Source organism: Oryctolagus cuniculus, chromosome 18 (assembly GCF_051225735.1).
Source record: "Oryctolagus cuniculus isolate XC-2025 breed Fujian yellow rabbit chromosome 18, ASM5122573v1, whole genome shotgun sequence".
In the NCBI taxonomy this organism is placed as follows: Eukaryota; Metazoa; Chordata; class Mammalia; order Lagomorpha; family Leporidae; genus Oryctolagus; species Oryctolagus cuniculus.
Genome location: NC_142884.1, coordinates 8,385,176 through 8,409,143, shown reverse-complemented (window position 1 = coordinate 8,409,143; position 23,968 = coordinate 8,385,176). Strand labels below are relative to the sequence as shown.

Here is a 23,968-nt window from a genome sequence, read left to right as displayed (position 1 = left end):
GCGAGGCGCGGGGGGAGAAGGGGGAGGCACTTCCGGTCTGCCCCCCCCTTAACCCTCCTCCCCCCTCCCAAGCCCTCCCGCGCAGGTGCAGAGCGAGGGAGAGCGGGGAGAGGGACGCACAACATCACACAGGATACCTCGCAACCCGCGTGCAGGGACGCGCGCACCGAGCCTGCATGCCGAGCGGGGCCGCCACGGGTGAGAGAGGCCCCGGGAGGGCCCGCACAGCCCCCACCCCCATCCCGGCTGCAGACGACACACCACGCACCCCGACACGGCCCGGAAGGGCCGGGAGAGGAGGCTCGGGAGAGAGGCGGACTGGGCCACGAGCAGTGACAAACCCCTCCCCCCAAGAAGCCAGGCGCAGCAGCGGCAGACACAGCACAGCCCACCAGGGAGCCTGGACCCCCCAGCCGGCCGGAGGAGGGAGGGCCCCACGCGCAGGGGGTGCTGGGGGGCAGCAACTGGGTTCTGCCAGGGTTGGGGAGGCAGCAGGCTCGGAGGTGAAGGGAGGGGGCGGGAGCTTTGGGGTGCAGCAAGCCAGGGAGAAGCTGAGAGCAGAGGAAGCACCCCACCCCGCGGTCCCAGCAAGCAACCCCCAAACCTCGGCCAAGCAGAGCCCCAGCGAGACGTGGACAGGGGATGGGAGGCCCCCGCTACTCACCTGAGCCCAGAGCCGGAGACGCGCCAGGTGACTCGGCCAGGCGCCTCAGACCCTCGGGGCGCAGGGTGGAACCCCCCTGCCCTCGCTCCCCCCCCACCGCCCCTCTGACCCATCCCCACTGGCCAGGACACAGACACACAGGTTTGGACACATTTAATGTAAGGATGCTATGAACAAGAAGTCCCTTCCCCGGGTTGGGGGTGTGTGGGGGGGCGTCATCTATCAGACACCACATTAAGGCCTTCCCTCCCCCACAGCCCTGTCCCAGAGGCCCAAGCCCTGGAGCCCTCCCCTCCTCTGCCCTTCCCTCCCCAAACGTCCGTGGTCCTGAATTCAGATCAGACAGGTGCACACACGCACACGCACACACACTCACTTCTGTGCTGAAGCCCAGGCAGGGACGGGTGAGCGCAGAGACCCACCTGTCCGTCTGTGTGAGTGGACACACGGACGTTTCTGGCAGCACACGGTGCAGAGCCGGCCGCACAGGCAGCACAGCCACTGACGCACCCGCACTTACAGAGGGGGCGGGTTTCCAGGGGTCTCCATGAAGGGGCCTCCCGGCCACACATGCACACACAGACACCTGCCATGCACGCCTGCAGAGACACACGGTCTCACACCGGGAAACCTCAGCCCCCACACGCACGTGCACACACACACGCACGCACGTTCATACACCCCACAGGCACCCCGTCCTGCCCATCCTGACCCCGGCCCCTCCCTGCCCCGCCCCTCTCACCTCCCTGGGCCAATCTCATCCAGCAGGCTTTGGAAGCAAGTGAGCCAGCAGCCAGGGAGGGGAGAGGTGTCAGTGCACCCTCCCCGCCCCTCCCCCTCCCCGGGGCCTCCCCACGCCCCTCGGCCGAGGCATGGGGTACACAGCACTGCACAGGGACGGCCCTGTGGAGGAAGAGGCCCTGGGCCGGCCACACGGGCGTCCCCTCCCCACTCTGGGCGGTGTAATGGCTGCCGGGGAAGATCTGAGGTGGCTGGGCTGCATTGTCTGAGGCCACCTCTGCCTCGCCCCCGACCCCGACCCCGGGACCCCGCTTTTCAGGAGCGGATGAGCAAAGAGACCCGGAGCAGGTGTGGAAGGAAACTCAACCGAGTGCAGGGTCTGGAAGGAGGCTGGGCTGAGGGGCGGGGGCTGGGGGGGGGGCTCCGGGGTGGTTCGGACATTTACCTTGGGGCATCGAAGCTGTCGTAGGAGCCCACGGTGTAGTGCCGGAAGAGTCGCTTGGCTTTGTCACTGCGGCTTTCTGCGAGGGGACAGGGATGACCTTGAGCCTTCACTTTGGAAGCCACTAGTCCAGCGCCGGGCGGCTGCCGCGGCCCCACCCCTCTCCCAGCACCCGCCCCCCTCAGGAGACCCCCAGGGTGCGCTGGGGTCAGCGAGGGCTCCTCATTCATTACCTTGCTTTCCCTCCTGGGAGCGGTTTGCCACCTCCTCCAGGCAGTCCGAGGGGAACCAGCCGACGCGACCTTTGACCTGGCCTTCCCAGAAGCCTCCTTCCCCGATGCTGAGCACTGGGTGGGGGGAGGGGCAGGGGTGGAGAAACCTCTGTGCCTCCCGCGGTTCCCAGCACCACTCCGGGGGCATCTCTAGGCGGGCAAGAGGCTGGCGGGGAACCCAGTCATGGGTCCCGTGACGTGGTCCTCCCAGGGTCGGGGCGCGCTCACAACGGGTCCACAGCTGTCAGGCCGCTTTCCCGAAACCAGGGAGCAGCTCCGTACCCCTGCCCGGCCACCTCCCAGAGTCCTGGGTCCCTCTGCCTCTGTGGCTGGAAGCTGGAGAGATTGGAGACGCGTCTCCTCCCTGCCTGCCCGCCACTGCCCACGGCCTGCTCGGAGCCTGCTGTGTAAGCACACGGGTGGGTGACAAGGACCCCTGATGCTTGTCCAGCCCCGTCCTGGGCCAGAGCCTGCAGGTGGGTGGGGCCCTTTCATTACCTCCCATTCTACAGATGGGGAAACTGAGGACATTTGCTCACAGCCACAGGGCTGGGCACTTCACTGTGGAAGCCACTAGTCCAGCCCCGGGCTGCCTGCCCGGGGTGGGGGGTAGGGTCTCGGCCCAGGCTGCTTCCAGACCCCTCGCCACCCACCCCGGGGCCTGCCGCGTCCGTCCCTGTCACGCACTCTCCACGCTCACTCAGTCCTCACGCCCCCATCCGGGGAGGCAGCCAGCCACTGTCTGCCCATTTTACAGATGAAGCCGCTGAGGCACTAACACAGAACAGTCCCCTGCCCCAAGACGGCTGAGGCTGCGCGAGGAGCGTCCGGGGCCATCGGATGCTTTTCTCAAAACCAGCTGCCTCCCTTGAGAGAGGATCGGGCGGGGAGGGGGGGGCCACACAGCAACGCAGGTCAAGGTCAAGGCCTGGGTTCCTGGGCTGCTTCTGGGCAGCCTTGCGATCAATCGCTCATTCAGTGAACAGACACTGCTGCAGCGCCCATGGGACTCGGCGCCGCCGGGCACGGCTCTGCCCGCACGGAGCTCCCAGCCCAGCGGCCGCGGGAGGGAGACTGAGTCAGACTCCCGGGAGAGGCATACGGGCTTTGCAGAGAGGTCAGCCGGGCGTTGAGGGAGCGAGTCGCTGGTGTTGTCCCTGCCCCCTGGACTGAGCCCTGAAGGGCCCTGGGCCCTGAGAGCGAGGGTTTTCCCAGCACTGGGAGCAGCCGGAGCTGCTGAGAGCTTGGGCGTGGAGAGGTGTGGAGAGCGGGAGGGAGAAGAGGGTGGCCCTGCAGCCCCTGGAGACAGGGGCGGGGCGGGGCAGGCCCGTTCTAACAAGGGGGACAGGGAAGCCGGCCGCGTGCCCCCTCCACAGGGGGCAGCATGGGGCTCAGGGCGCAGAGTGCTGGGTCACTGAGCCGGGCCCTGGGCACATAGAGTGACCACAAGACGGACACCCGCCCAGGCCCTCCTGGGAGGCTGGCCCCGGGCCCTCAGACATGCAGAGCCACACGGTTTATGTGAACGGAGGGGCCCACGTCACAGAGCCTGGGGTCAGCACGCTAGGGGGTGGCGGTGCCCGGATGTGAGTCCAGACAGCCTGGCTCTCAGCTGGGCAGCCTAGAGTCCGGCCAGGACGACCCCAGGCCCCTCCCCCTTCCCCCGGGGCCTTGAACTGACTGATAGGTCCGCACAGACCGAAGGCAAAACCCAGTGACAGCAGCCCCCATGCAGGGCGCCCTGGCCTTGGCCTGGCTTCCCACTCGGAGCCCCGGAGGGAGGCGCGCGCCCATTGCTCAGGTGGGACCCAGGAAACACCAGGGAGGTTTGGAGGGGCCCGGGACACCCCCTCCCGGGGAGGCCCATCGGGGTCTCTGAGCCCACGTGGGTAAAACGCACCGGCCGAGCCCAGCACAAGGCCAGGGCCCCACGACTTTTGCCTCAACATGGCCTGCTGACTGGGTCATCCCAGCCACACTTCCTGCTCATCTGTCCGTCCGTCTGTCCGTCTGTCCGTCTGTCGGAGGCAGCAGGGGTCCACTTCCTCCTCCCATCCAGCCCAGCCCAGCCCAGTCCAGCCCAGCCCAGTCCAGCCCCAGCCCTGGCCCCAGCCCAGCCCCAGCCCAGCCCAGGGCCCAGCCCAGCCCAGCCCAGCCCAGGGCCAGGGGTTACCTTTGATCTTCTCGCCCTTGCTCAGGGAGATCTCGCCCTCGCCTTGGGCCTGGTACGACTTCACGGCCATAAAGGAGCGGCCGGGCACGGCCGAGTACAGCTTCCTCCGCCTCCCACGGCTGCCCAGGGAGCCCCCGGGCCCCCCGGAGCCCCCGGTGCCCCCGGCGGGCCCGTCCCGAGGCGTCCCGCTGGAGCTGTGTACACAGAGGGCGGGAGAGGCCAGGGGGTCAGTGGAGGGCGGCCGGGAATGAGTGGGGTGGGGGAGGGTAGTGGGGTCCCTGCCCGGGTGTTGTCCAGGGAAGAGGGCACCGGGGGGGCTCCCCTGCCTCCTGGCTTCCTGCTCTGCCCCTCCCCCAGTCCTGATTCAGCTTCCTGGAGCTGAGCAAGGACTCACCCCACCTCCTGAGCCTGACGCCCCTCAGACCTCCTCCCAGGCCAGCGCCAGCTCCCGCCATGCCCAGCTGCCCCCCACCCCGCCCCTGCCCATCCCCGCCTCCCAGCCACCCCGCCTTGTCACTCTGCCCATCCTCCAGGACTGGAGCCCCCCTGGGGCCCCCACACCCGGGGCCGCTGTCACAGCGCAGGCTCTGAGGGGATGGAGTTGACAGAGGCGCTGGCCACGCCCTCGCGTCGCCCGGGGCGGGGACTCCGTGGGGGGGGGCTTGGGGGGGTCGCCCGGGTGGGGACTCCGTGGGGGGGGGCTGGGCTGATCGCCCGGGGCGGGGACTCAGGTGGGCTGGGCTGGGGGGACCAGGGCCAAGGCCGCCCCTACCTGGGCCGCCCGCGAGGCTGCCTCTTCACATCCTCGGGGTGCCTCCCCCGGGACGGGGAGCGGGCCCGGGCGCCCCTGGGGCTGCTGGCACTGCGGAGGGTCCCGCTGCTGAGCTTGTTGCTGGGGGCCGAGGGGGGCTGCGCCTGGGCCTGGGGCCCCGCGGCGGGGGCGGGGGCGCCGGAGGCCGAGGCCCCCGGGGCAGAGAACACCATCCAGTCGGGCAGGGCCATGCTGGTGTCGCTGTTGGCCCGCAGCAGGGCCGGGGGCACCGTCAGCCCCGCGCCCGGGGGGCCCCGCCGGCGGGCTGCGTACTTGGGGGACTCCTGGAAGGGCACTGGGGGGGGCAGGGGGCGGGGCCGATGGGGTGGGAGGGGGCACGGGGGCAAGAGAGGGTGAGGCGGGGTGGGGCAAGAAGGAGAAAGGCGGAGATGAGATGGGGCCCATGGTCGCTCCCGCCCAGCTCCCCTGGACCACCCTTTCCCCATCATGCCATACGCCCCCCACCCCCACCCCGGCTGCCCCCCGAGTCCCGGCTCCTGCTCGCTCACCCACGTCCTGTTCTCGATGGTTTCGGATCAGCTCCCCCAGCTCAAAGTTCCCAGCAATTACGGCCACCTGGAAAGTGGGGGACAGGGAGCTGGGGTGGCCCAGGCCCCCGCGGAGAGGCCCCCACCCTCCCTGTGGTGCTGACCCCGCCCCCGCCCCGGGAGCCTCAGCGTCCCTCTGTCCTCAGCCCCCAGCCCCAGACCTGGAAGGGGGTCTGCCCACTGTTGTTCTTCACGTCCTTGTTGGCTCCCCGGTAGAGCAGGATCCGGGCACAGGTCTCCTAGGGGCCGGGGACGAAGGGGGAGAAGGCAAGGTTGGCGTGAACGGACCCCGGCACTGTGCTGAGACCGCCGGGCGTCACCCGAGCCACACCTGCAAACCGGGGACGGCCCCAGAGCCTGTGACACACACACACACACACACACGCACACACGGCCCCAAGGTCTCCGTGGGGAAAGGCCGAGATGTCTCCAGCGACTTCCATAGCACACCCACGGGGAAGAGCGAAAGACTTTGGGTGCCCTGGGCTCAATAAAAGAAGCCACTAAGACACACGTCACCCGACTTTTCTTCCTGAACCTGGCCACCAGGACGTGGGAGGACATTTAGGACAGTGGCGCTGGCTGCGTTCTGTGGCTCAGGGCCAAGGAATCCGAGGTGTCCCCACTCCCCTCTCCCTGGCCTGGGCGGTCCTCTTAGTTAAAAGTACTGCGCTGCATTCCCGCATTCGACCACTAGAGGGCACCACCGCACCCCTCCCCAGACCAACAACCAAGAGCCGCTCCAGACTATGTTGGGGGTCCCCCACACCCCGCCCCCGGGGAGAGCCCCCAGCCTGGGCCCTGGGCCAGAGCGGCTGCGCCGCGGGCGGGGCACTCAGTGCTCCACAGGAGAGAGCGAGACCGGCTGCCCGGCAGCTCCTGAGGTGCCGATGACCTCTGGATCCCAAAGGGCCCCGACTGCTCAGGTCGGGACTCTTGGTGTCCACGTTAGGAACAGGCCTGCCTCACGCTCTGCACATGAACAGGGCGGGGCGGCCACCTCCACCATCAGAGCTGAGGCCCAGGAGGCCTGCCCCCTGCCCGTCCCAACCCTCACCTCTGCCACCCTGCCTTGCTCCCCGGCTCCAGCCACAGTGGCCTCCTCCTTCCTCCTGCCCCAGGCCCTTTGCACATGCTGCCCCTGCCACCCACACGCCTCTCCCCCACCATGCCTCTGCACAGCCTGTGTTCTCCCTTCCCTTGGGGGTTTGCTCGGATGCCACGTCTTCAGAGACACCTTTGCCACCCCGTCTAAAAATCTCTGGCTGTATTTTCACTTCTAAGAATTCTTCTAAGCCACTAATTAGGCATTTGCTTCCTCTCGCGGTGTCTCTGAAGCCCCACTTCCTATGCAGCTCTTCTCTTTATCATCTCCCCCCTCCTCTTGGTCCATCCTGGCCACAGCCCACCCGGTCCCCAGCTCACCCCACCCCAGCTCCCTCCAAGCCTCACTGCATCAGCATTCGCCGAAGCACCATCTTGGTCCCACCCAGCAGGGATGCCGGCACCATCCTGTCCAGGGGGACAGGTGCAGAACGGGCCAATCCCACAGCCAAAGCCACGCAGCAGGGACATGAACCCGGGCTCCCCGTGGCTGGACGCCCCAGAGTCCCCCAGCCCCCAGTCCGCGTTCCGGGCGTGCGTGCCTGCCTCCATGCGCACCTGCTGTCTGTCGCCCAACCACACGGCTAACTGCTGCCGTGTGTGGCTTTGCATAGTCTCACATGCACCCCCCACCCCGTTCTTCCCCACTTCAGGGGACATGGGGCAGAGCCCTGCGCCCTGCTGTCATTAAACAGGGGGCTCCCGTCTCCGTGAGCAGCCTCCCCCGCCCCCCGGGCGCCCGTCCTCACACCTGTCTCGTGGTATCGCAATTGTTTGCTTACACGTCTGTCTCTTTGCCAGACTGGGAACTCCGCCCCCCACGCCCCCACGCCTCCCTGGGGGCTGGTTCCTCTCACATCCCAAAGCACCGGGTGCTGCGCGCACAGTAGGTGCACAGAGAGGATGAAGAAGTGGAACTGAGCCCGGCCGCACTTGTTCGCTGCAGTCACGTGCCTGTTCTCTCACTGAGTCATCCAAGCTGCCGAACCCAGCGAACACCTGCTCCGTGTCTCCCGAGCCAGGCACGGGGAGGAGGCCCACGGGAGCTGGCCCATCATTCATTCACTCACTCATTCATTCACCAGACGCATCCAGACCTACTGTGCGCCGGGGCATCGGGACAGAGCGATTTATCCGACTCAGCCCCCACCCCGGGGTGCTCACAGCCAGGACGTGGGCCTGGTTTTCTCCAGCAGGGGCAAGGCCGGCCGACCAGGAGGCCAGCGGGGTGCAGAGGGGGGAACACGGGTCAGATCCTGCCTTGGCCTTTGGGAAGCTTTGTGCCTGGGAGGGAAGGCAGGGCAGGGGGTCCCACTCCAGCTCCTTGTGACCTGGGAAAGCCTGGAAGATGGCCCGAGGGCTTGGGCCCCTGCACCCACGTGGAGACCCCGATGGAGCCCCAGACACCTGACTTTAGCCTGGCCCAGCCCTGGCCATTGCGGCCCTCTGGGGAGTGAACCAGTGGATGGAGGACCTCTCTCTCTCTCTCTCTCTCTGTCTCTCTCTCTCTTCCTGGACGTGCAGAACGCGGGCTCTAACTCTTGTCCCATTTCACAGCTGAGACAGTAGGGGCTCAAGGAGGGGGTGACTCGCTGGCGGGGCCCCTCGGGGTGCCTGTGCCTCTACCTCCCCCCGGTTCAGACGAGTGGCTTGGATTCTGCCCGCTGCCCGGCCCCTGCCTGGGATCTGTCACGGCCGTCAACCGGCTGCCATCACTCCCGCTTGGAGGCGGCGTTCGGGGCCCCGGGGAGGCGTGGGGCCTGTCTGGGGCGCCCTGGCTTTTTTTGGGGGGGGTCTGGGGCTTCCTCCCGGGGTGCAGCAGCAGCAGCGCGCTGTGGGGGGGGGCAAGCCGGCACTGGGCGGTGTGACAAACACCGCGTGCTCCCTTGGCGCCGCCGCGCTGCTGCCACAAGGCGCGCGTGGCCGCCTGCCAGCCCCTCCGGCACTGTAAGTTCTCACGAGGCAGAAGGGGCTGGTGGCTGTGCTGGAAGCCTTCCTGGAGGAAGAGGGCTGGCACGCTCGTGGCGTCGGGCCCTGAGTCCCTGAAGCAGCGGTCAAGGGCAGAGTATGGAGACGCGGGCCGGGGCGGGGGGCACGGCGCCCGCTGAGTGGAGACCCCTGCGCCTGCCAGGCTCCTGACGCTCTGTCCTCCCTGGCTTTTCACGCCGGCTGTGCCAATGACACCCGGGGCAACCACTTCCAGGAAGCCCTCCCAGCTGTGCCCATGCTCAGCCCACGCACAGGAGTGGGCTCCCACAGGGACCCGGATCCCCTGCGCCCGCACCCTGAGCAGACCCACTGCTCTGGGCCCCAGTGGCTGGGCTGTGAGCGCACACCTTGGTCCCCAGCGCCCAGCTCTGCCTGACGCAGTGAGGATCAGGCGGATGGGAGGAAGGGAGGGGGAAGGGGTGCAGACGTGAGGGGCAGGGGTGGCAGAGAGGCCCAGAGAGCCTGAGCCCAGCACGGAGCCGGCAGCTGCGGGCAGGGGCGCGGGGGCTGGGAGGGCAGGGGTGCTGCTGGGGCCGACCTTGTTGTACAGGGCGCAGATGTGCAGGGCCGTGTTCCCGGAGGCGTTCTGGGCTCCAGGCTCCGCCCCGTAGAACAGCAGGTGCTCCAGGTGTTGCGAGTGACCTCGCTGGCAGGCCTGTGGGGGCGGCCGCGTCAGACCCAGGCGCCGCCTGCACGCAGCCCCTCGCATCCTCCCTGCTGGGGGGGGGAGGGGGCCCAGGCTGTCGCTTTGCAAGCCCAAACGTCCATCGCCCCCAGGCCCCGGCCCGCACCTGGTGGATCTCCTGCCAGCCGTTCTCGTCGGCGACGCCCAGCTGGGCCCTGTTGTATAGCAGCAGCTCACAGCAGCGGGGGTCACCCCCGACCATAGCCGTGTGGAACAGAGGGGTCAGCCCTCGGCGGTCCTTGTAGTTGGGGGAGCCCCCGAGGTCCAGGAGTGCCTAGAGACAGGGCGGGGGGAGAGGTGAGGGGGCACCCGGAGAGAAAGGATGGTGCCAATGCAGCTGGTGAGAACTGGCGGGATGGGGACCCCACTGGCCCGGGCACCCCACGCTCCGCGGTGCAACCTTGGGCTGGGCCCTCGAAGCCCCGATGAGCGAGGAGCGACTGGGTGGGTGGACAGCTCAGGAGAACCCGCTCGGATGGAGGAGGCAGGAGCCCAGAGAAAGGTGGGCTTGGGTTAAGTTAAGCCTCGTGGGGGGCCAGGGGCTCAGGAGGCGGGCAGTGGTCCCCCCCCAAAGGGACGGTTCCGGGCACGGACGGCGGGCAGCCCCAGGCATCTGCGTGGACAGTGGGCAGCCTGCAGCCGCCCCAGCCGGCAATCGCTCCCCGCGGATGGACTGGGAACCGGCCGGGGGGCACACCCAATATGGCGGCCACACGTGGGCTGCCAATGTGCCCGGTGGCCCTGAGGAACCAAACCTTCCACTTCGCTCTGTTTCAGTTCGCTGGAGTCTGGACAGCCCCCACGGAGCCAGGGGCTGCCCTGGCCGGGGGACGAAGGGTCTGGGCTTGGGTGGGGGCGGGGACATGGAGCACCCTCTAAAATCAGGCCGGGGGGCTGACTCGGGAGCACGTGTTCTGTGGGTGCGCAGGGTTCGTCTGCTTGGGGAAGCGGATTTGGGGTGCCTTCCGCGAGGAGGGGCGGTGTGTTGGGGTGGAGGGGCGGAGAAGGCTGAGCTGGCGGGAGTCACCGCTCCACCTGTGTGCCGGCTGCGGCCCGGGGAGGGGCACGTGGGGTACGTGAGAGGGAAGACGTAGGCTTGAAGAGGAACAAAGGGAAACGGAGGGAGGGTGTGGAGGTGGGCGGTGTCTGGCAGCCTCACCGTGAGCGCGAGGCAGTGCCGGGCGCAGGCGGCCTTGTGCAGCGCCGTCATGCCATCCCGAGCCCGGAAGTCGATGTGGGCCCCGCCCAGGCACAGGGTTCGAATCACCTCTACGGAGCCTTCTGTCTGGGCGGCCAGGGTCAGGGGCGTCTCTGAGGGGCAGGAGACGTGGGTCACACACAGGCCCTTCCGTGTCCCAGAGCCAGCCCCGCCACGACCCCTGACCCCGTGACCCTCCTACTGGGAGAGCGACATCGGTGAGGAACAGACCTGGAAGCAGACACCCCCCCACCCCAGTACCCAGGCCCCAGCCCCCAGGACACGCGTCCCCCCACTACCTCCTGAGTCCGAGTCGTGGTAATTGGGGTCCAACCCCTTGTCCAGCAACCGTGCCACCTTGTCTGATGTCCCGAGCTGCACATACTCCAGGAACTTCTTCAAGCCGGTCTAAGCCACGCCCGCGGACAGAGAGAGAGAGAAGTCGGGGCCCGAGGGACACAGCACGGCCGGGGCCGCCTCCACAGCCGAGGGGCGAGGGGACGCCCGGAGGCGCCGCCCGCGTCTGCACCGCGTCCCACGTCCACAGGACACCCACAGGGCCGCCAGCCGGGAGGGGTTCTGCCTTCCTGCGTTTTGGACACGACGTTCCCTCCCCCACCCCGGGTGCGTTTCACACTCGCCGCATGACTCAGCTGGGCCCTGCCACGCGGCGGACGCGTAGGAGCTGCGTGTGCCCGGCTGGGGGCCCCCATGGTGGACAGGGTGGGAGTCCTGGCTCTTAGGGGAGACACGGCCCCAGGCCCTGGAGGGCGAGGAGGTTGGATGGACCGGGGTGGGAGGTGTGAGCCTTGGATTAGCTGGTGATTGGGGCCTTTGGGCTGGGCCACGGTGGACTGCCCAGGGAACGGTGCCTGGGCTACAGGACACAGTTACGGGAGCCCCAGGCCCACTGGGCAGGAGCAGGGGCCCAAGGTAAGTGTGGGGCGCGAGGGCTCAGGGGAACAGCGGGAGAGCTGAAGAAGGGTGGGAGCGGTGGGGGCAGCCTGGGGACAGGGTCAGCCCAGGGGCAGTGGGGTGCCTGGTGGAGGGTCAGCCCGGGGGCAGTGGGGTGCCTGGTGGAGGGTCAGCCCAGGGGGTCAGCCTGGGGGCAGTGGGGTGCCTGGTGGAGGGTCAGCCCGGGGGCAGTGGGGTACCTGGCGGAGGGTCAGCCCAGGGGCAATGGGGGGTACCTGGTGGAGGGTCAGCCCAGGGGCAGTGGGGTGCCTGGCAGAGGGTCAGCCCATGGGCAGTGGGGTGCCTGGTGGAGGGTCAGCCCGGGGGCAGTGGGGTACCTGGCGGAGGGTCAGCCCAGGGGCAATGGGGGGTACCTGGTGGAGGGTCAGCCCAGGGGCAGTGGGGTGCCTGGCAGAGGGTCAGCCCATGGGCAGTGGGGTGCCTGGTGGAGGGTCAGCCCGGGGGCAGTGGGGTACCTGGCGGAGGGTCAGCCCAGGGGCAATGGGGGGTACCTGGTGGAGGGTCAGCCCAGGGGCAGTGGGGTGCCTGGCAGAGGGTCAGCCCATGGGCAGTGGGGTGCCTGGTGGAGGGTCAGCCCAGGGGCAGTGGGGTTCTTGGTGGAGGGTCAGCCCGGGGGTAGTGGGGTGCCTGGCGGAGGGTCAGCCCAGGGGCAGTGGGGTGCCTGGTGGAGGGTCAGCCCGGGGGCAGTGGGGTGCCTGGTGGAGGGTCAGCCCGGGGGCAGTGGGGTACCTGGCGGAGGGTCAGCCCAGGGGCAATGGGGGGTACCTGGTGGAGGGTCAGCCCAGGGGCAGTGGGGTGCCCGGCGGAGGGTCAGCCCGGGGGCAGTGGGGTGCCTGGTGGAGGGTCAGCCCAGGGGCAGTGGGGTGCCTGGCAGAGGGTCAGCCCAGGGGCAGTGGGGTGCCTGGGGACAGGACGGGGGTGCCGGGGAGCGGTGGCCACAGGGGCGTCTCACCTTGGTGTGCAGCTTGGCCAGCTGTTTCTCGTCCAGATTGGTCTGTTTGTACACTCGCGTCTTGTATCGGAACTGAGGCCAGGGTCGGGGAGGGGGGAGACAGAGACTTGGAATCAGGGGCCTGGGGAGTGAGGCGTGGGGGCAGTGGGGAGGGCCTGACCGGCCTCTGAGCCCCTGGGGTCCGTGCAGGGTTGGCCCTGAGGTGGGGTGGAGGTGGGGGCGGGGGGGGCGGGGACACTTGGCTTTTTGTAGAGTGCGGGGTCACTGTGGCATCCGTGGCCCGGAGCTGGACTCCACAAGGAACGTTCTAGAAAGGCGACTGCACTGGGGGGGTCCCTCCCCCAACCTGACGGGGAAGGAGCTTGGGGCGCGGAAGGGACTCATCCGAGGCCACTCTGCTGGACAGAGGCGGCGGGGACCCGGGCGTCTCTGACTCAGATCGGGACAAGCCCCGTGGGGACGCACGCGGGGCCGGGGCCTCACCTCCAGGTAGGGCACCCCCTTCTCGAAGGACTGGGGGTACTCCCGCAGCAGCCGCTCCTCCTCCAGGAAGTTGGCGTCCCGGCCCGAGGTGGCCGGCTGGAACAGGCCGTAGTTGAGCACGTCCTGTAGGCTTTCACTCAGTGCACACAGCACCTGCTGCTTGGCTGTCCAGATGGTGGCGTCCGGGTTAAAGCGCAGGCATTTCTGTGGGTCAGGAGGCCAGCGAGGGGGTCAGGGAGGCCGGGCTGGGGCAGTGAGGGCAGTCGGAGCACATGCCCAACCCCAGAGGCACCCTTACCGTCTGGTGCAGGTCCGGGATGCCAATTCTGAAGACCATCATGCTGAAGTGGGCGTCGTCGGGGACGGACATGGAGCGACCCTGGCGGCCTCGGGCTGAGGCCAGGCTACCTGGTGTTCCGCTGCCCCGGGCCCGGGTCCCCTGGGGGCCTCGCCCTGGCCCGTCTGGGGAGCTGTGGGATTCGGAGCCCCCGTCGGCACACTCGCTGGCACTGTGGCCTCCCTCGTCCTCGCTCGTGGCGGGGCTGTGGGTCATCGTGGGGCCACGGGGCGACGGGGGACGGCAGCATCACAGGCGGCTGTGGGTGGGGGGCGAGGGCGGCGGTCAGGCGGGGAGCCCGGAGACAAGCGGTCAAGGGCAGCCTCCTCTCCCTTACAGCGGTGGGCGCCGGGAGGGCTGGGCGGTGTCTCAGACCTGGTCGGCCCCCACTGCCCACACATGTGCCACAGGCACACACCGGGGCTGCCACGCTTCCAGTGCCGGTCTCCTTCCCTGCCCTTGGCCTTGCACGCAGCCCCCCACCCCCCGCTGCGCCCCACTTTGTGGCTGACCCAGCGTGGCCGTGTCCCAGAAACCCAAGAATCACCGCGGGAGCTACTGGCCCACTTTGTCAGGCCACAGAAAACGAGGCTAAAATTAGCTGAGGACAGACAGGTGGACGGGACCCGACCCGGCATCCCGCCCGCCCGGCCAAGCCCGGCCCCTCCTCCGGGCGGCGGGCAGGCCGCGGCAGAGATGTAGTAAAAGAGGAGATGGAGGTGTGGCGAGACGGGGCGCCGTGGAGCATGGCTGCACACGTGTGCACCCGGTGCCGGGGGCCGCGCTCCTCCGGGAAGCGTGATGGGGGAGGGGGAGGGGGGGAGCAGAGTGGCCTTGGGGGACTTCCTCGGACCCCCCCCCGGGGGGATGCGCGCGTGTGTGTGTGGGGGGGCAGTTGGTGCGAGGCTGTCCAGGGGACAGTGCCGGTGGCCTGTGTGGGTGTGGGGGGGCTACCCGTGACCTGCAGGCAGGATTCAGGACTCGGTGTGGTGGGGCTGGGGCCTGGCCTGGTTTGGTACCCTGGCCCCACTCTGCAGAGAACTTGGGGCGACAGAGACCAAGAAGTGAGGGGAGGGCCTGGGGTGTGGGATGGGGGTCCTCTCCATCCAAGGTTCTCCCCTGAGGTGGCTTATGAGGGTTGGCCCCTGCCAAGGAAGGGGGGTGGTCTGCCTGCCGGCTGTTCTCCCTCCCTCCCACCCCAGCACCGGAAACCAGAATGCCTGGTCTGGTCCCTCCCCCCCCACACCAGGCCCGGCTCCTGCACCGTTACCATGGCGATGGGAAGCAGTGGAGGGTACTGCTGACTTTGGGGGAGTGGGGACGGGCTGGGGGGGTGGGGAGGGGAAGACAAAATGTGTGTGTGGGGGGAGGAGAGTTCGCAGCGCCGTGGGCGAGCCAGCTTCCAGCCACGAGCTCACGCGTGGCCGGAGCCCCGCGCCCCCCGCCCCTCCAGGTCCCCGGCCGCGCAGCCCCACCCACCTTGTCCTGGCCAAGACCCCGGCCTCCTCCCCGCCCCGCCCCACACGCCGCTTCCCCAGGTGCAACCCCGCAGCCACTCCCCCCCGCGGCCGCCCCTGGCTGACCCGCCGCCCCCAGCCCGAGCCCCGCGCTCCTGCGCGCTCCTGCGCGCGCTCCCGGACGCAGCAGCCAGGACCCCCCCGCACTCGCGGCCCCTCCCCCTCGGGCCGCGGGAGGGAGCGGGCGCGCTCCGCCGGGGCGGCATGAATCAAACGCTCGGCGGCTAAGAATAGCTAGCACGCAGCTGGTACCGAGACGCGCTGAGGACGGCGCGGGGGGTGCGCCCGGGGAGAGAGGGTGCCCTGAGCGGCTGCGGGGGCCGGGGGGCGGCTGGCGTGGCCGAGCGCGGGGCCCGCGACAATGAATGGAGGCGGGGAGAGGCGCGGAGGGGGAGCCCGGGCTGGGGCGGGGAGCCTGGGGGGGGGGGGAGAGCCCCGCACCGCGGGAGGGGGCGGGGGCACCGGGCGCGGGACTGGGGGCGGGAGCCGAGGGGGCGCGCCGGCCGGCGGAGCAGGCACGGGAGACGCGCTGGGGATGCGGGAGCCGGGAAGCCGCGGGAGCCTGCGGGGGTCGAAAGGGGCGGAGAGCCCTAGGCCCGGACCCCTGGTGGACCGGGTGGGAGCCCGAGTGACCCAGGGGAGGGCCCAGGTACGCCAGGGTGGGTGAGGCGGGGGAGTGGCCGGGCACCGCCAGGAGGCGGAGACGGCGACCGAGCCCTCGGGCCCCGCGAGCCGGCAGGGGGTTCGGGCCGGCGACCCCGCCGGCGGCGTGGAGGGGGCCGGGGGGCGCAGAGCGCACCCTCCCAAGACTGCGATCTGGGACGGGGCACCGGGGACTGGGGCGTAACCCAATTTGGCGTCGCCCCGGGCAACGCTCCCCTCCTCACCCTCACCCCCCCACACCGCACACCCAGGCCCCGAGCCCGGCGCCGGGCCAAGGACATCCCGGGCGCCCCCGCCCCCTCCCGCGGCCCCGGCCCCGCAGCCCCCCCAAACGCCCGGGTCCCCGACCCCCTTACCTGCCTGGCGGGGCTGCTGAGTCCCGGTCGGCGGCGCCCGCGGCCCCTCCCCCCTCCCCCCACCCCCCACCCCCCCGGAGACGGGGGACCCTCAGGCCATGCCCCACCGCCCCGGAGGGCGAGCGGGCCCGGGGAGGGGGCGGGCGGGGGCCGGGGGGGAGGGCGGGGGGGCCGAGGACCTCACCCCCCCCGCGGGCCGGGCCGGGCCATCCGCAGAGCGCCCCCCCTTCCGCCGCGGCCGCCGCGCCCCTCCTCGCCCGCCCCCGGCTCGGTCCGGCCGGCTCCGGGCGCCGCGTCTCCGCCTGCTCTTCCTCCTCCTCTTCCTCGGGCCGCCGCCGCCGCCGCCGCCGCCCGCTCCGCGCCTCCTCTGCCACCCTGCTCGCTCTCTCGCTCTCTCGCTCTCGCTGTCTCTCCCTCACCCTGTCTCACTCTCTCCCTCCCTCTCTCCCTCCCTCCCTCCCCTCCCTCCGCCCTCTCCCCTCCCTCCGGGAGCCGGCGGAGGAGACATCGCCCCTCCCCGCGCCCCCAAACCTCGCCCATCCCCCCCCCCCCCGCACCGCCGTCTCCGCCCCTCCCCCTGCCCTCCCCCACCACTCCTCACCACTGCCAAACCTTGAGTCCACTCGTGCTGGTCCCTATGCCCCAACCATGGGGTTCCACCCCTAAGGGGAGCCCCCCACCCTCCGAGTGAGCCCCCTCTATACACAGCAGGGCGCCATGAATATTTGTTGCCAGAGGATACCCCCGGGGGGATTGGGGGAGCTATGGTATGGATTCCTGTCCTGTCCCCCCCAAACTCTTTCTCTCTCCCCCCTCCCCAAGCACAGGGGCGGGCACCAGCTGGCACAGCACCTGCAGCCGCCGGGCCGCATAGGCGATGTCCCTGGGGGCGCATGACCACAGACACACCCAGCTACACGCATGTCACAGCCCTGTGCCACACAGGAGCCCCCCACAGACACACACACAGGTGTGCAGGGCTGTGTGCCTGCTCACATCTCACAACGGGGGTGGGGTGTGGGTGTGGGTGGAGGCTTGCCTTCCGGGCATCTCAGGCCCCGTGCCCAGGTGGGAGCGGCCACAGCTCCCCCCCCCCCCCGCAGCGGCTCCCCCTCTGGGACCGTCACCGCCCACTCCGCTGGAGCTGTGGCCCACGCACCCATTCTGAACCACCTTCCCCATTGCCGTCTTCCAGAGGGGAAACCGAGGCACGGAGCGGCTATGGAACTGGTGCAGGGCCGCCTGGCTCCAAAGAGATGGTGCTGAGGACCGGGGACAGGAACGCTGGCCCCAAAGTCCTCTGTGCGCACTGTTGGGCACCCCTGGCCACAGGGGATATGCACGTGTACTTGTGGCTGACGGTGTGCCCACAGCTCACCTGTGCCCGAGACACACCCCCGAGACAGGGCAGGTCCCCCGGGCAGTGGAGACCCAGGCTGCCACCTCCAGGGCCACGAGCTGGGCACAGGCTCCCGCAGGGCGCAGGTCTGGGTTCCCCTGCAGCTGCAGGCTCTCTGGGGCACCTCAGTGCCTGCCTGGGCTAGGAAGGCCCCATCTCGACGCACCCAGCAAGCCAGGTGGTGAGCAGCTGGGCTCCGGGCGGGAACAGCTGCCTGCATCGGCAGCGGCACAGCGGCAAGAGGTTCTGCACCCCCGGCTCCTGGCCAGGCTCTGCTCCAGGCGAGGCATCTCTCCAGGGCTGGCCCCTCGGTGGGGGGCCCACGGGCCCGCCCCGCAGCGCCTGCACCGCCCAAGGTCACACTGCCCTCCTGCGTCCAGGCTTTCTTGGAAAACGGAATGCTGGGTGCTTTGGGCTCCCGCGCCACTCCTGGGGCAGCCCCCAAGCCTCGGCTACCTGCCACCATGCTGGTGAGCTGTGGTGGGCTGTGTGGTCCCCTTCTTTGGAGAGCGGGCCCCTTGACCCCCGCCTAACGAGCCCCGGGCCCGTCGGACAGCCAGGGTGAGGCTGTGAGGCATGAGCCTGGCACTACAGTGCCACGGCCTCCTCCCCCTACCTGTACCACCTCTGTCCCTGCTGCAGCCAGCACCTAAGCCCAGGGGCCTTTGACCAAGCTGTTACCCTGCCACACAGCACCTACTGTGTGCCAACCAGGCCTTGATCTAGGCCTAGGGATACAGCCGTGCATAAGAGTTCCTGCCTGGGCCAGGGCCGTGGTGTAGTAGGGTAAACCTCGGCCTGCGGCGCCGGCATCCCGTATGGACACCAGTTCAAGTCCCCGCTGCTCCTCTTCCGATCCAGCTCCCTGCTACTGCTTGGGAAAGGCAGGAGAAGGTGGCCCAAATTCTTGGGCCCCTGCACCCACGTGGGAGACCTGGATGGAGCTCCAGGCTCCTGGCTTGGGCCTGGCCCTGCCCTAGCCATCTGGGGAGTGAACCAGTGGATGGAAGACCTCTCCCTCTCTCTCTAACTTTGCCTTTCAAATAAATTTACGAATCTTGGGGGGAAAAAAATAAAGACTTCCTGTCTTTGCTGGCGGCAGGAAGATGGTAATGGACAAGATGGTGCCAGTCTTGGCGATGGCAAAAATAAAACGGGGCATTTGAATCCGGTACCTCGTCAGGGCCGTGGGTGAAGCTGCAGCCAGTGAGGCCGGCTTCCACACTGCGAGGCACTGGCTGGAGTCCCGGCGGCTCTGCCTCCACCCCAGCTCCCTGCGAAGGTGCCTGGGAGGGCAGATGACACTGGCCAAATGCTTGGCCCCTGCCAGCCCTGTGGGAGAGCCGGACGGAGAGCCCGGCTCCTGGCAGCCCGGCCTTTGTGGCCATTTCGGGAGAGGATGGAACAGTCTCGTTGTCTCTCCTTCCCTCTGTCACTTTTCCTTTCAAATAAAATAAATCTTTAAAAATTAAATATATATATATATATATATAGAGAGAGAGAGAGAGAGAGACTTGTGGAATGAAATCCTCTTAAACCAGGTGATTGGGGGGAGGGGTGGGGGAGAACTTTCTAGAAGGAATAAAAGGCTGGGGGCCAAGGCTTTGAGGTGGAGAACGGCAGAGAAGCCAGCACAGAGAGCCGGGGTGGGTGGGAGGGGACGAGGGGAGCTGCGTCCTGGCGTGAGGGGGCCCAGCCCCCCCGCCGCCTGGAGCAGTCTGGCTCCCCTCCTGCTTCTGATGGGAAGGTGGGGGCGCCGGGGAGTGGGGGGTGATGGGATCTGATTTATGGTTTGGAAGGATTGCTCCGGCTGCGGCAGGAGGGGCTCAGGCGCGAGGGGGGAGGGCAGGGAGGAGCCTGCTGCAGTGGTCCAGGCTGGGCCCGACGCCTGTCCAGCTCCCGGCGGCTCCCACCCCCACTGCCTCCCAGCCCCTCCCCCTGGCCCACTGCCGGCCCCTCTGCTTGCTCTGAGCGTCTGGGTCCCCAGCACGGCCCAGCCTGCAGAGGCCTCCAGCAAAGTGTGGCCAGCGACCCGCAGAGCCCCACCTTCCTGGGACACCCACACAGCCACACGCGTGCCCGTCACGTGCACCCGCAGAAACGCACACGCACCCGCTCTGGTCGTCGCCGAGGGCTTGGAGGGCAGGGGCCGGCCATCCCCGCAGTCTGAGACCAGTGCAGGAATGCGAGCATCAGGGGGTGTGGGCGCCGGTGGCCACAGGATAATAGCAACCTAGGGAGACCCTGTGGTCTCCCCCCACCCCAGGAATGGCTGGGAAGGGGGAAGGAGAGAGGGCCCAGCCCCTGGGTCCCCCCATTGCCCTGTGGGTGCCCAGGGGTTCCTGGGCCGAGGCTGGTCCTGAGGTCCCTCGGAGAACTGGCCACGGCCCTTCCTGCTCCCAGGCAGAGGGAAAGAGCAGGCGGAAGCGAGCTCTGGAGGGCGTGGGGGGAGACCCGAGGCGGGATCCAGGCTTTGGAACGTTGGAGGTTTCCGGCCACAGAGGCAGGGCCTCGTGGGAGCCAAGAGGGCGGGGAGAGACACACACAGAGGAGCGGAGACCAACAGACAGAGCCGGGAGTCTGGGAGTCGCGGGAGCCGGTCAGGAGACGCTGCAGAGGCGGGGGCCGGGGCACTCGGTGGTCCCCAGAGGCACCCCCACCCCGCTTCCCTGCGCCCTTGGGTGCTGAGAGCCCAGCCCGATGCAGGCGGCCTGGCTCTTTGGGGCCCTGGTGGTCCCCCAGCTCTTGGCCCTTGGCCAGGGGGCTCGGGGAGCTGAGAGGGAGTGGGAAGGAGGCTGGGGTGGGGCCCAGGAGGAGGAGCGACAGAGAGAGGCCCTGATGCTTAAGGTGAAGGTGGGGGGAGACGTAGGGTTGGGAAAAGGGCGGGGAGTGCTGGGGTCCGGGTGAGAGTCTGCAGGGGTGGGGTGGGGGTTCCTAGAAAGGACTCGGCTTCAGAGAGTGAACTGGGGGCTGGAGGGGGGAGGAGGGGGCAGCTGGGGAGGACGGGGTGGCCCTGAGCTCTCCTCCCTGCCCCAGCATTTGCAAGAGGCTCTGGGGTTGCCTGCTACCACGGGGGACGAGGATCCCCCCGGAATCCCTGCAGGCGAAGGGGTCTGGGGGCCTGAAGACGACCAGGTGGAGGACAAGGAAGAGGAGGCAACACTGGCTCCGGACCCCAGCCCCAGCCCCAGCCCCAGCCCCAGCCCCTCGCCCACCCCTGAGGACACGGTCACTTACATCTGTGAGTAACCAGCTCGGTGGCCCACCGCCCAGCCCCCGGCCTTGCCTCCCCAGAACCCAGGCCGCCGGACCTCCACTCTCCCAGGGGTCCCGGTCCCCCGCCCCCCACCCCAGGCCCCTCTCCAGCGGCGCGCCCTGTCCATCCACAGTGGGCCGCCTGGCCGGCCTGGACGCAGGCCTGCACCAGCTGCACGTCCGTCTGCACGCGCTGGACACCCGCGTGGTCGAGCTGACCCAGGGGCTGCGGCAGCTGCGGAAGGCGGCGGGCGACACCGACGAGGCCGTGCACGCCCTGCAGCAGGCGCAGGGTCGCGCCGAGCGCGAGCACGGCCGCCTGGAAGGTGGGTCCGCCCGCTCGTGTCGGGGGAAGTGCAGCGATCCTGGCCAGGCGGGAGGTGGGGACACGGGGTGCCCGAGTGGGGAAGGGTCCCCGGGCGGAGGGGGGGGGCATTCGGGTGTGCTGGCAGAAGGGGAGGTGCCCGCCTGGCCGCGCCACGCCCCACAGCCCCGCCCCCGCCGTCTGGCCACGCCCCTCGGGGGGGGCCCAGCCTCCCGGCCTGGTTGCCCCAGGCTGCGCCCAGCCCGTCCCGCGGAAGCCTCGGCCCCGCCCTCTCCCCGCCCCCTCGAGCGCTCCGACCCCGCCTCCTTCCCCGCCCACAGGCTGCCTGAAGGGGCTGCGCCTGGGCCACAAGTGCTTCCTGCTCTCGCGCGACTTCGAGGCCCAGGCGGCGGCGCAGGCGCGCTGCGTGGCTCGGGGCGGAACCCTGGCGCAGCCGGCCGACCGGCAGCAGATGGACGCGCTCACCCGCTACCTGCGCGCGGCGCTCGCCCCGTACAACTGGCCGGTGTGGCTGGGCGTGCACGACCGGCGCGCCGAGGGCCTCTACCTCTTCGAGAACGGCCAGCGCGTGTCCTTCTTCGCCTGGCACCGCGCGCCCAGCCCGGAGCCCGGCTCCCGGGCCAGCCCCGCGCCGCACCCGCTCAGCCCGGACCAGCCCAACGGCGGCGCGCTGGAGAACTGCGTGGCGCAGGCCTCGGACGACGGCTCCTGGTGGGACCACGACTGCGAGCGGCGGCTCTACTACGTCTGCGAGTTCCGCTTCTAGCGGGGCGCCCGGCCCGGGTCTGGCGGGTCCCAGGCGAGGCCGGCTCCAATAAAACCGTGTGGCACCTGCTGGCGGGCGCTGGAGGACTCCCTGTCCCGGGGCACCGCGATCGGGGGGCTCCGCGTGTTGGGGAGCACGCGCCGCCCTCCGCCCCGCGGCCTCGGGGACCCCGGGCGTGTTGGGGAGCGCGCGCCGACCCCGCCCCCCGGCCTGGGGGACCCCGGGCGTGTTGGGGAGCGCGCGCCGCCCCCGGCCTGGGGGACCCCGGGCGTGTTGGGGAGCGCGCGCCGCCCCGCGGCCTCGGGGACCCCGGGCGTGTTGGGGAGCACGCGCCGCCCCCCGCTCCCCGGCCTGGGGGACCCCGGGCGTGTTGGGGAGCGCACGCCGACCCCGCCCCCCGGCCTGGGGGACCCCGGGCGTGTTGGGGAGCGCGCGCCGCCCCCCGCTCCCCGGCCTGGGGGACCCCGGGCGTGTTGGGGAGCACGCGCCGACCCCGCGCCCCCGGCCTGGGGGACCCCGGGCGTGTTGGGGAGCGCGCACCGCCCCCCGGCCTGGGGGACCCCGGGTGTGTTGGGGAGCGTGTGCCGACCCCCGCCCCGCGGCCTCGGGGACCCCGGGCGTGTTGGGGAGCACGCGCCGTCCCCCGCCCCGCGGCCTGGGGGACCCCGGGCGTGTTGGGGAGCACGCTCCGACCCCGCCCCGCGGCCTCGGGGACCCCGGGCCCCAGCTCTCGCTGTGCTGTTCCCCTCCGTCGCCTGCAGGGCGTGCGGGCCTTGACACCCTAAGGACCCGCCCCAGCCTCAGGCTCGGCCTCTCTCCCAGGCCAGCCCTGAGCAAGTCTGCGGGGACTGGGCGGCAGGGCTGGAGGGAGGGGCCGCCGACGGTCAGCGGCGTGACCCGGACCCCTGTCTGTCCTAACGGGGCTGCCTCTCCCCCTCCCTCAGCCGTGGCCCCAGCAGCCTAAGGGGTCCCCAAAGGACCGCTGTGGCCTGGGGTCAGAAGGGGGTCCGTCAGTGGACCTCGCTCCAGTCTCTTGCCTCTCTCAGCTTCAGTTTGGGGGGGCGGGCAGGGGCCAGGTTACACCACCGCCTCCTGGTTCTAAGCCCATCTCCGGCGTGGGCGCGCGGGGCACCTGCTGCGGCTCCGTGACCCCCTCGGTACCCCAGCCCCTGCAGAGGGGTCTGCGACCCCTGGAGCTCACCTCGCCCTCACCTTTCCCCCCTTCTGCACTGGGTTCTGTCTTCCTCTCCCTTCTCTGCGGGGTGAGCGCCCCTTCGAAGAATTGCCCCAAACCTCACCGCCTCTGTTCCTGCCCCAGCCCTAACCGGCCAGGCCAGGGGCCAGCGGCTGGGCAGCACGGTGTGTCCCCTGCGTCCCCGGCTCGTGGGGTCCGAGCTCTGTCCTGTCTGAAGCTTTCCCTCCCTGCCTGCCCAGGCCGGGGCGGCACCACCTCTGGCACCACCTGGGGCTCTGGGCATCACTGCAGGTGCTGCCTGGCCAGCCCCCTAGCTCCCTGCGGGGGCTGGGGCCGCCATACCAGCCCCGGTTGGAAGTGGAGACCGTGCCTGCCTCGGAGTAGTGCGCCTGTACGCGCCTGTATTCGAGGCTGACCCGCCACTTCTTCCAGGAAGCCCACCAGGCCTGTTCCCTTCCTGTCTTTCCCTGGAGCTCTTGCATGGTCGCCCGCCCAGAAGCACGAACCGCGGGGGACCTCAGGAGTTGCTTGGGGTGGATTTGTTAAGGGGGCCGGGCGTGAAGCTTGAGATGGATGACAGAGGAGCAAGAAATACCCGGGGTGGGCCACACTGGTGTGCAAGACCACAAGTCCCAGGAGACCAGGCGGCAGGACTACATTTCCCAGCAGGCACTGGGTGTCCCACGCCGGTCGCCGGGCAGGCTCCGCCCCCTCCTCCCGCCGTGAGGTTTGCCTACATTTCCCAGCGCGGCCGAGGACCACGCCTTTGGCAGTGTCCAATCAAAGCTGAGATCCCTCATCCCCTCCTCCCTGGCCTGGCCCCGAGGTACATTGGGAAATGTAGTCTGTTCACACGCGCGTGGGTAGAAAAATCCGAAGCCTCCTGACCTAACATTTCTCCATCTTTCCCACAAGTTTTTCAAAACACAGGTGACTTCCCTTGGGTAGGTTATAGTTACTCTTTATTAAAGGAAAGTTAATTTTTTTTTATTTGACAGAGACAGAGAGAAAAGTCTTCCTTTCATTGGTTCAGCCCCCAAATGACCCCTACCGTCAGAGGCCAGGAGCCAGGTGCATCTCCCGGTCTCCCATGGGGTGCAGGGCCCAAGCACTTGGGC

At 69.5% G+C, this 23,968-nt stretch overlaps 2 protein-coding genes across 5 annotated transcripts in view; one reads left to right on the top strand and one right to left on the bottom strand.

Moving 5' to 3' along the window:
* Nucleotides 1-16,235, bottom strand: part of SHANK1 (SH3 and multiple ankyrin repeat domains 1) — a 42,127-nt gene extending 25,892 nt beyond the window's left edge. For 3 of the 4 annotated variants that reach the window (XM_070062979.2, XM_070062981.2, XM_070062983.2), the window contains exons 1-15: nt 15,911-16,235; nt 13,336-13,633; nt 13,038-13,241; nt 12,555-12,626; nt 10,927-11,035; nt 10,589-10,740; nt 9,536-9,703; nt 9,283-9,399; nt 5,813-5,890; nt 5,613-5,679; nt 5,065-5,398; nt 4,293-4,486; nt 2,081-2,194; nt 1,851-1,926; nt 1,407-1,433 (exon numbers count right to left, since the gene is read on the bottom strand). In XM_070062979.2, coding sequence (XP_069919080.2) covers nt 1,407-1,433; nt 1,851-1,926; nt 2,081-2,194; nt 4,293-4,486; nt 5,065-5,398; nt 5,613-5,679; nt 5,813-5,890; nt 9,283-9,399; nt 9,536-9,703; nt 10,589-10,740; nt 10,927-11,035; nt 12,555-12,626; nt 13,038-13,241; nt 13,336-13,590 — 1,967 coding nt within the window. In that variant the 5' untranslated portion in view covers nt 13,591-13,633; nt 15,911-16,235. The remainder of the gene's footprint in view (nt 1-1,406; nt 1,434-1,850; nt 1,927-2,080; nt 2,195-4,292; nt 4,487-5,064; nt 5,399-5,612; nt 5,680-5,812; nt 5,891-9,282; nt 9,400-9,535; nt 9,704-10,588; nt 10,741-10,926; nt 11,036-12,554; nt 12,627-13,037; nt 13,242-13,335; nt 13,634-15,910) is intronic. The other variant, XM_070062982.2, reaches the window with a different exon arrangement.
* Nucleotides 16,236-19,822: 3,587 nt separating this feature from the next.
* On the top strand, nt 19,823-21,724 carry CLEC11A (C-type lectin domain containing 11A). Its single transcript, XM_051840760.3, has 4 exons — nt 19,823-20,156; nt 20,346-20,550; nt 20,699-20,890; nt 21,210-21,724. The coding sequence occupies exons 1-4, from the start codon at nt 20,010-20,012 to the stop codon at nt 21,653-21,655; spliced, it is 990 nt and encodes a 329-aa protein (XP_051696720.1). The 5' UTR covers nt 19,823-20,009; the 3' UTR covers nt 21,656-21,724.
* Nucleotides 21,725-23,968: the final 2,244 nt, after the last annotated feature.

Coding starts and splice junctions, on each gene's coding strand:
- CLEC11A (XM_051840760.3), top strand. CDS start 20,010: ATGCAGGCGGCCTGGCTCTTTGGGGCCCTGGTGGTCCCCCAGCTCTTG. Junction 20,157..20,345: donor GAGAGGCCCTGATGCTTAAG/GTGAAGGTGGGG, acceptor TCCCTGCCCCAG/CATTTGCAAGAGGCTCTGGG. Junction 20,891..21,209: donor CGAGCACGGCCGCCTGGAAG/GTGGGTCCGCCC, acceptor CCCCGCCCACAG/GCTGCCTGAAGGGGCTGCGC.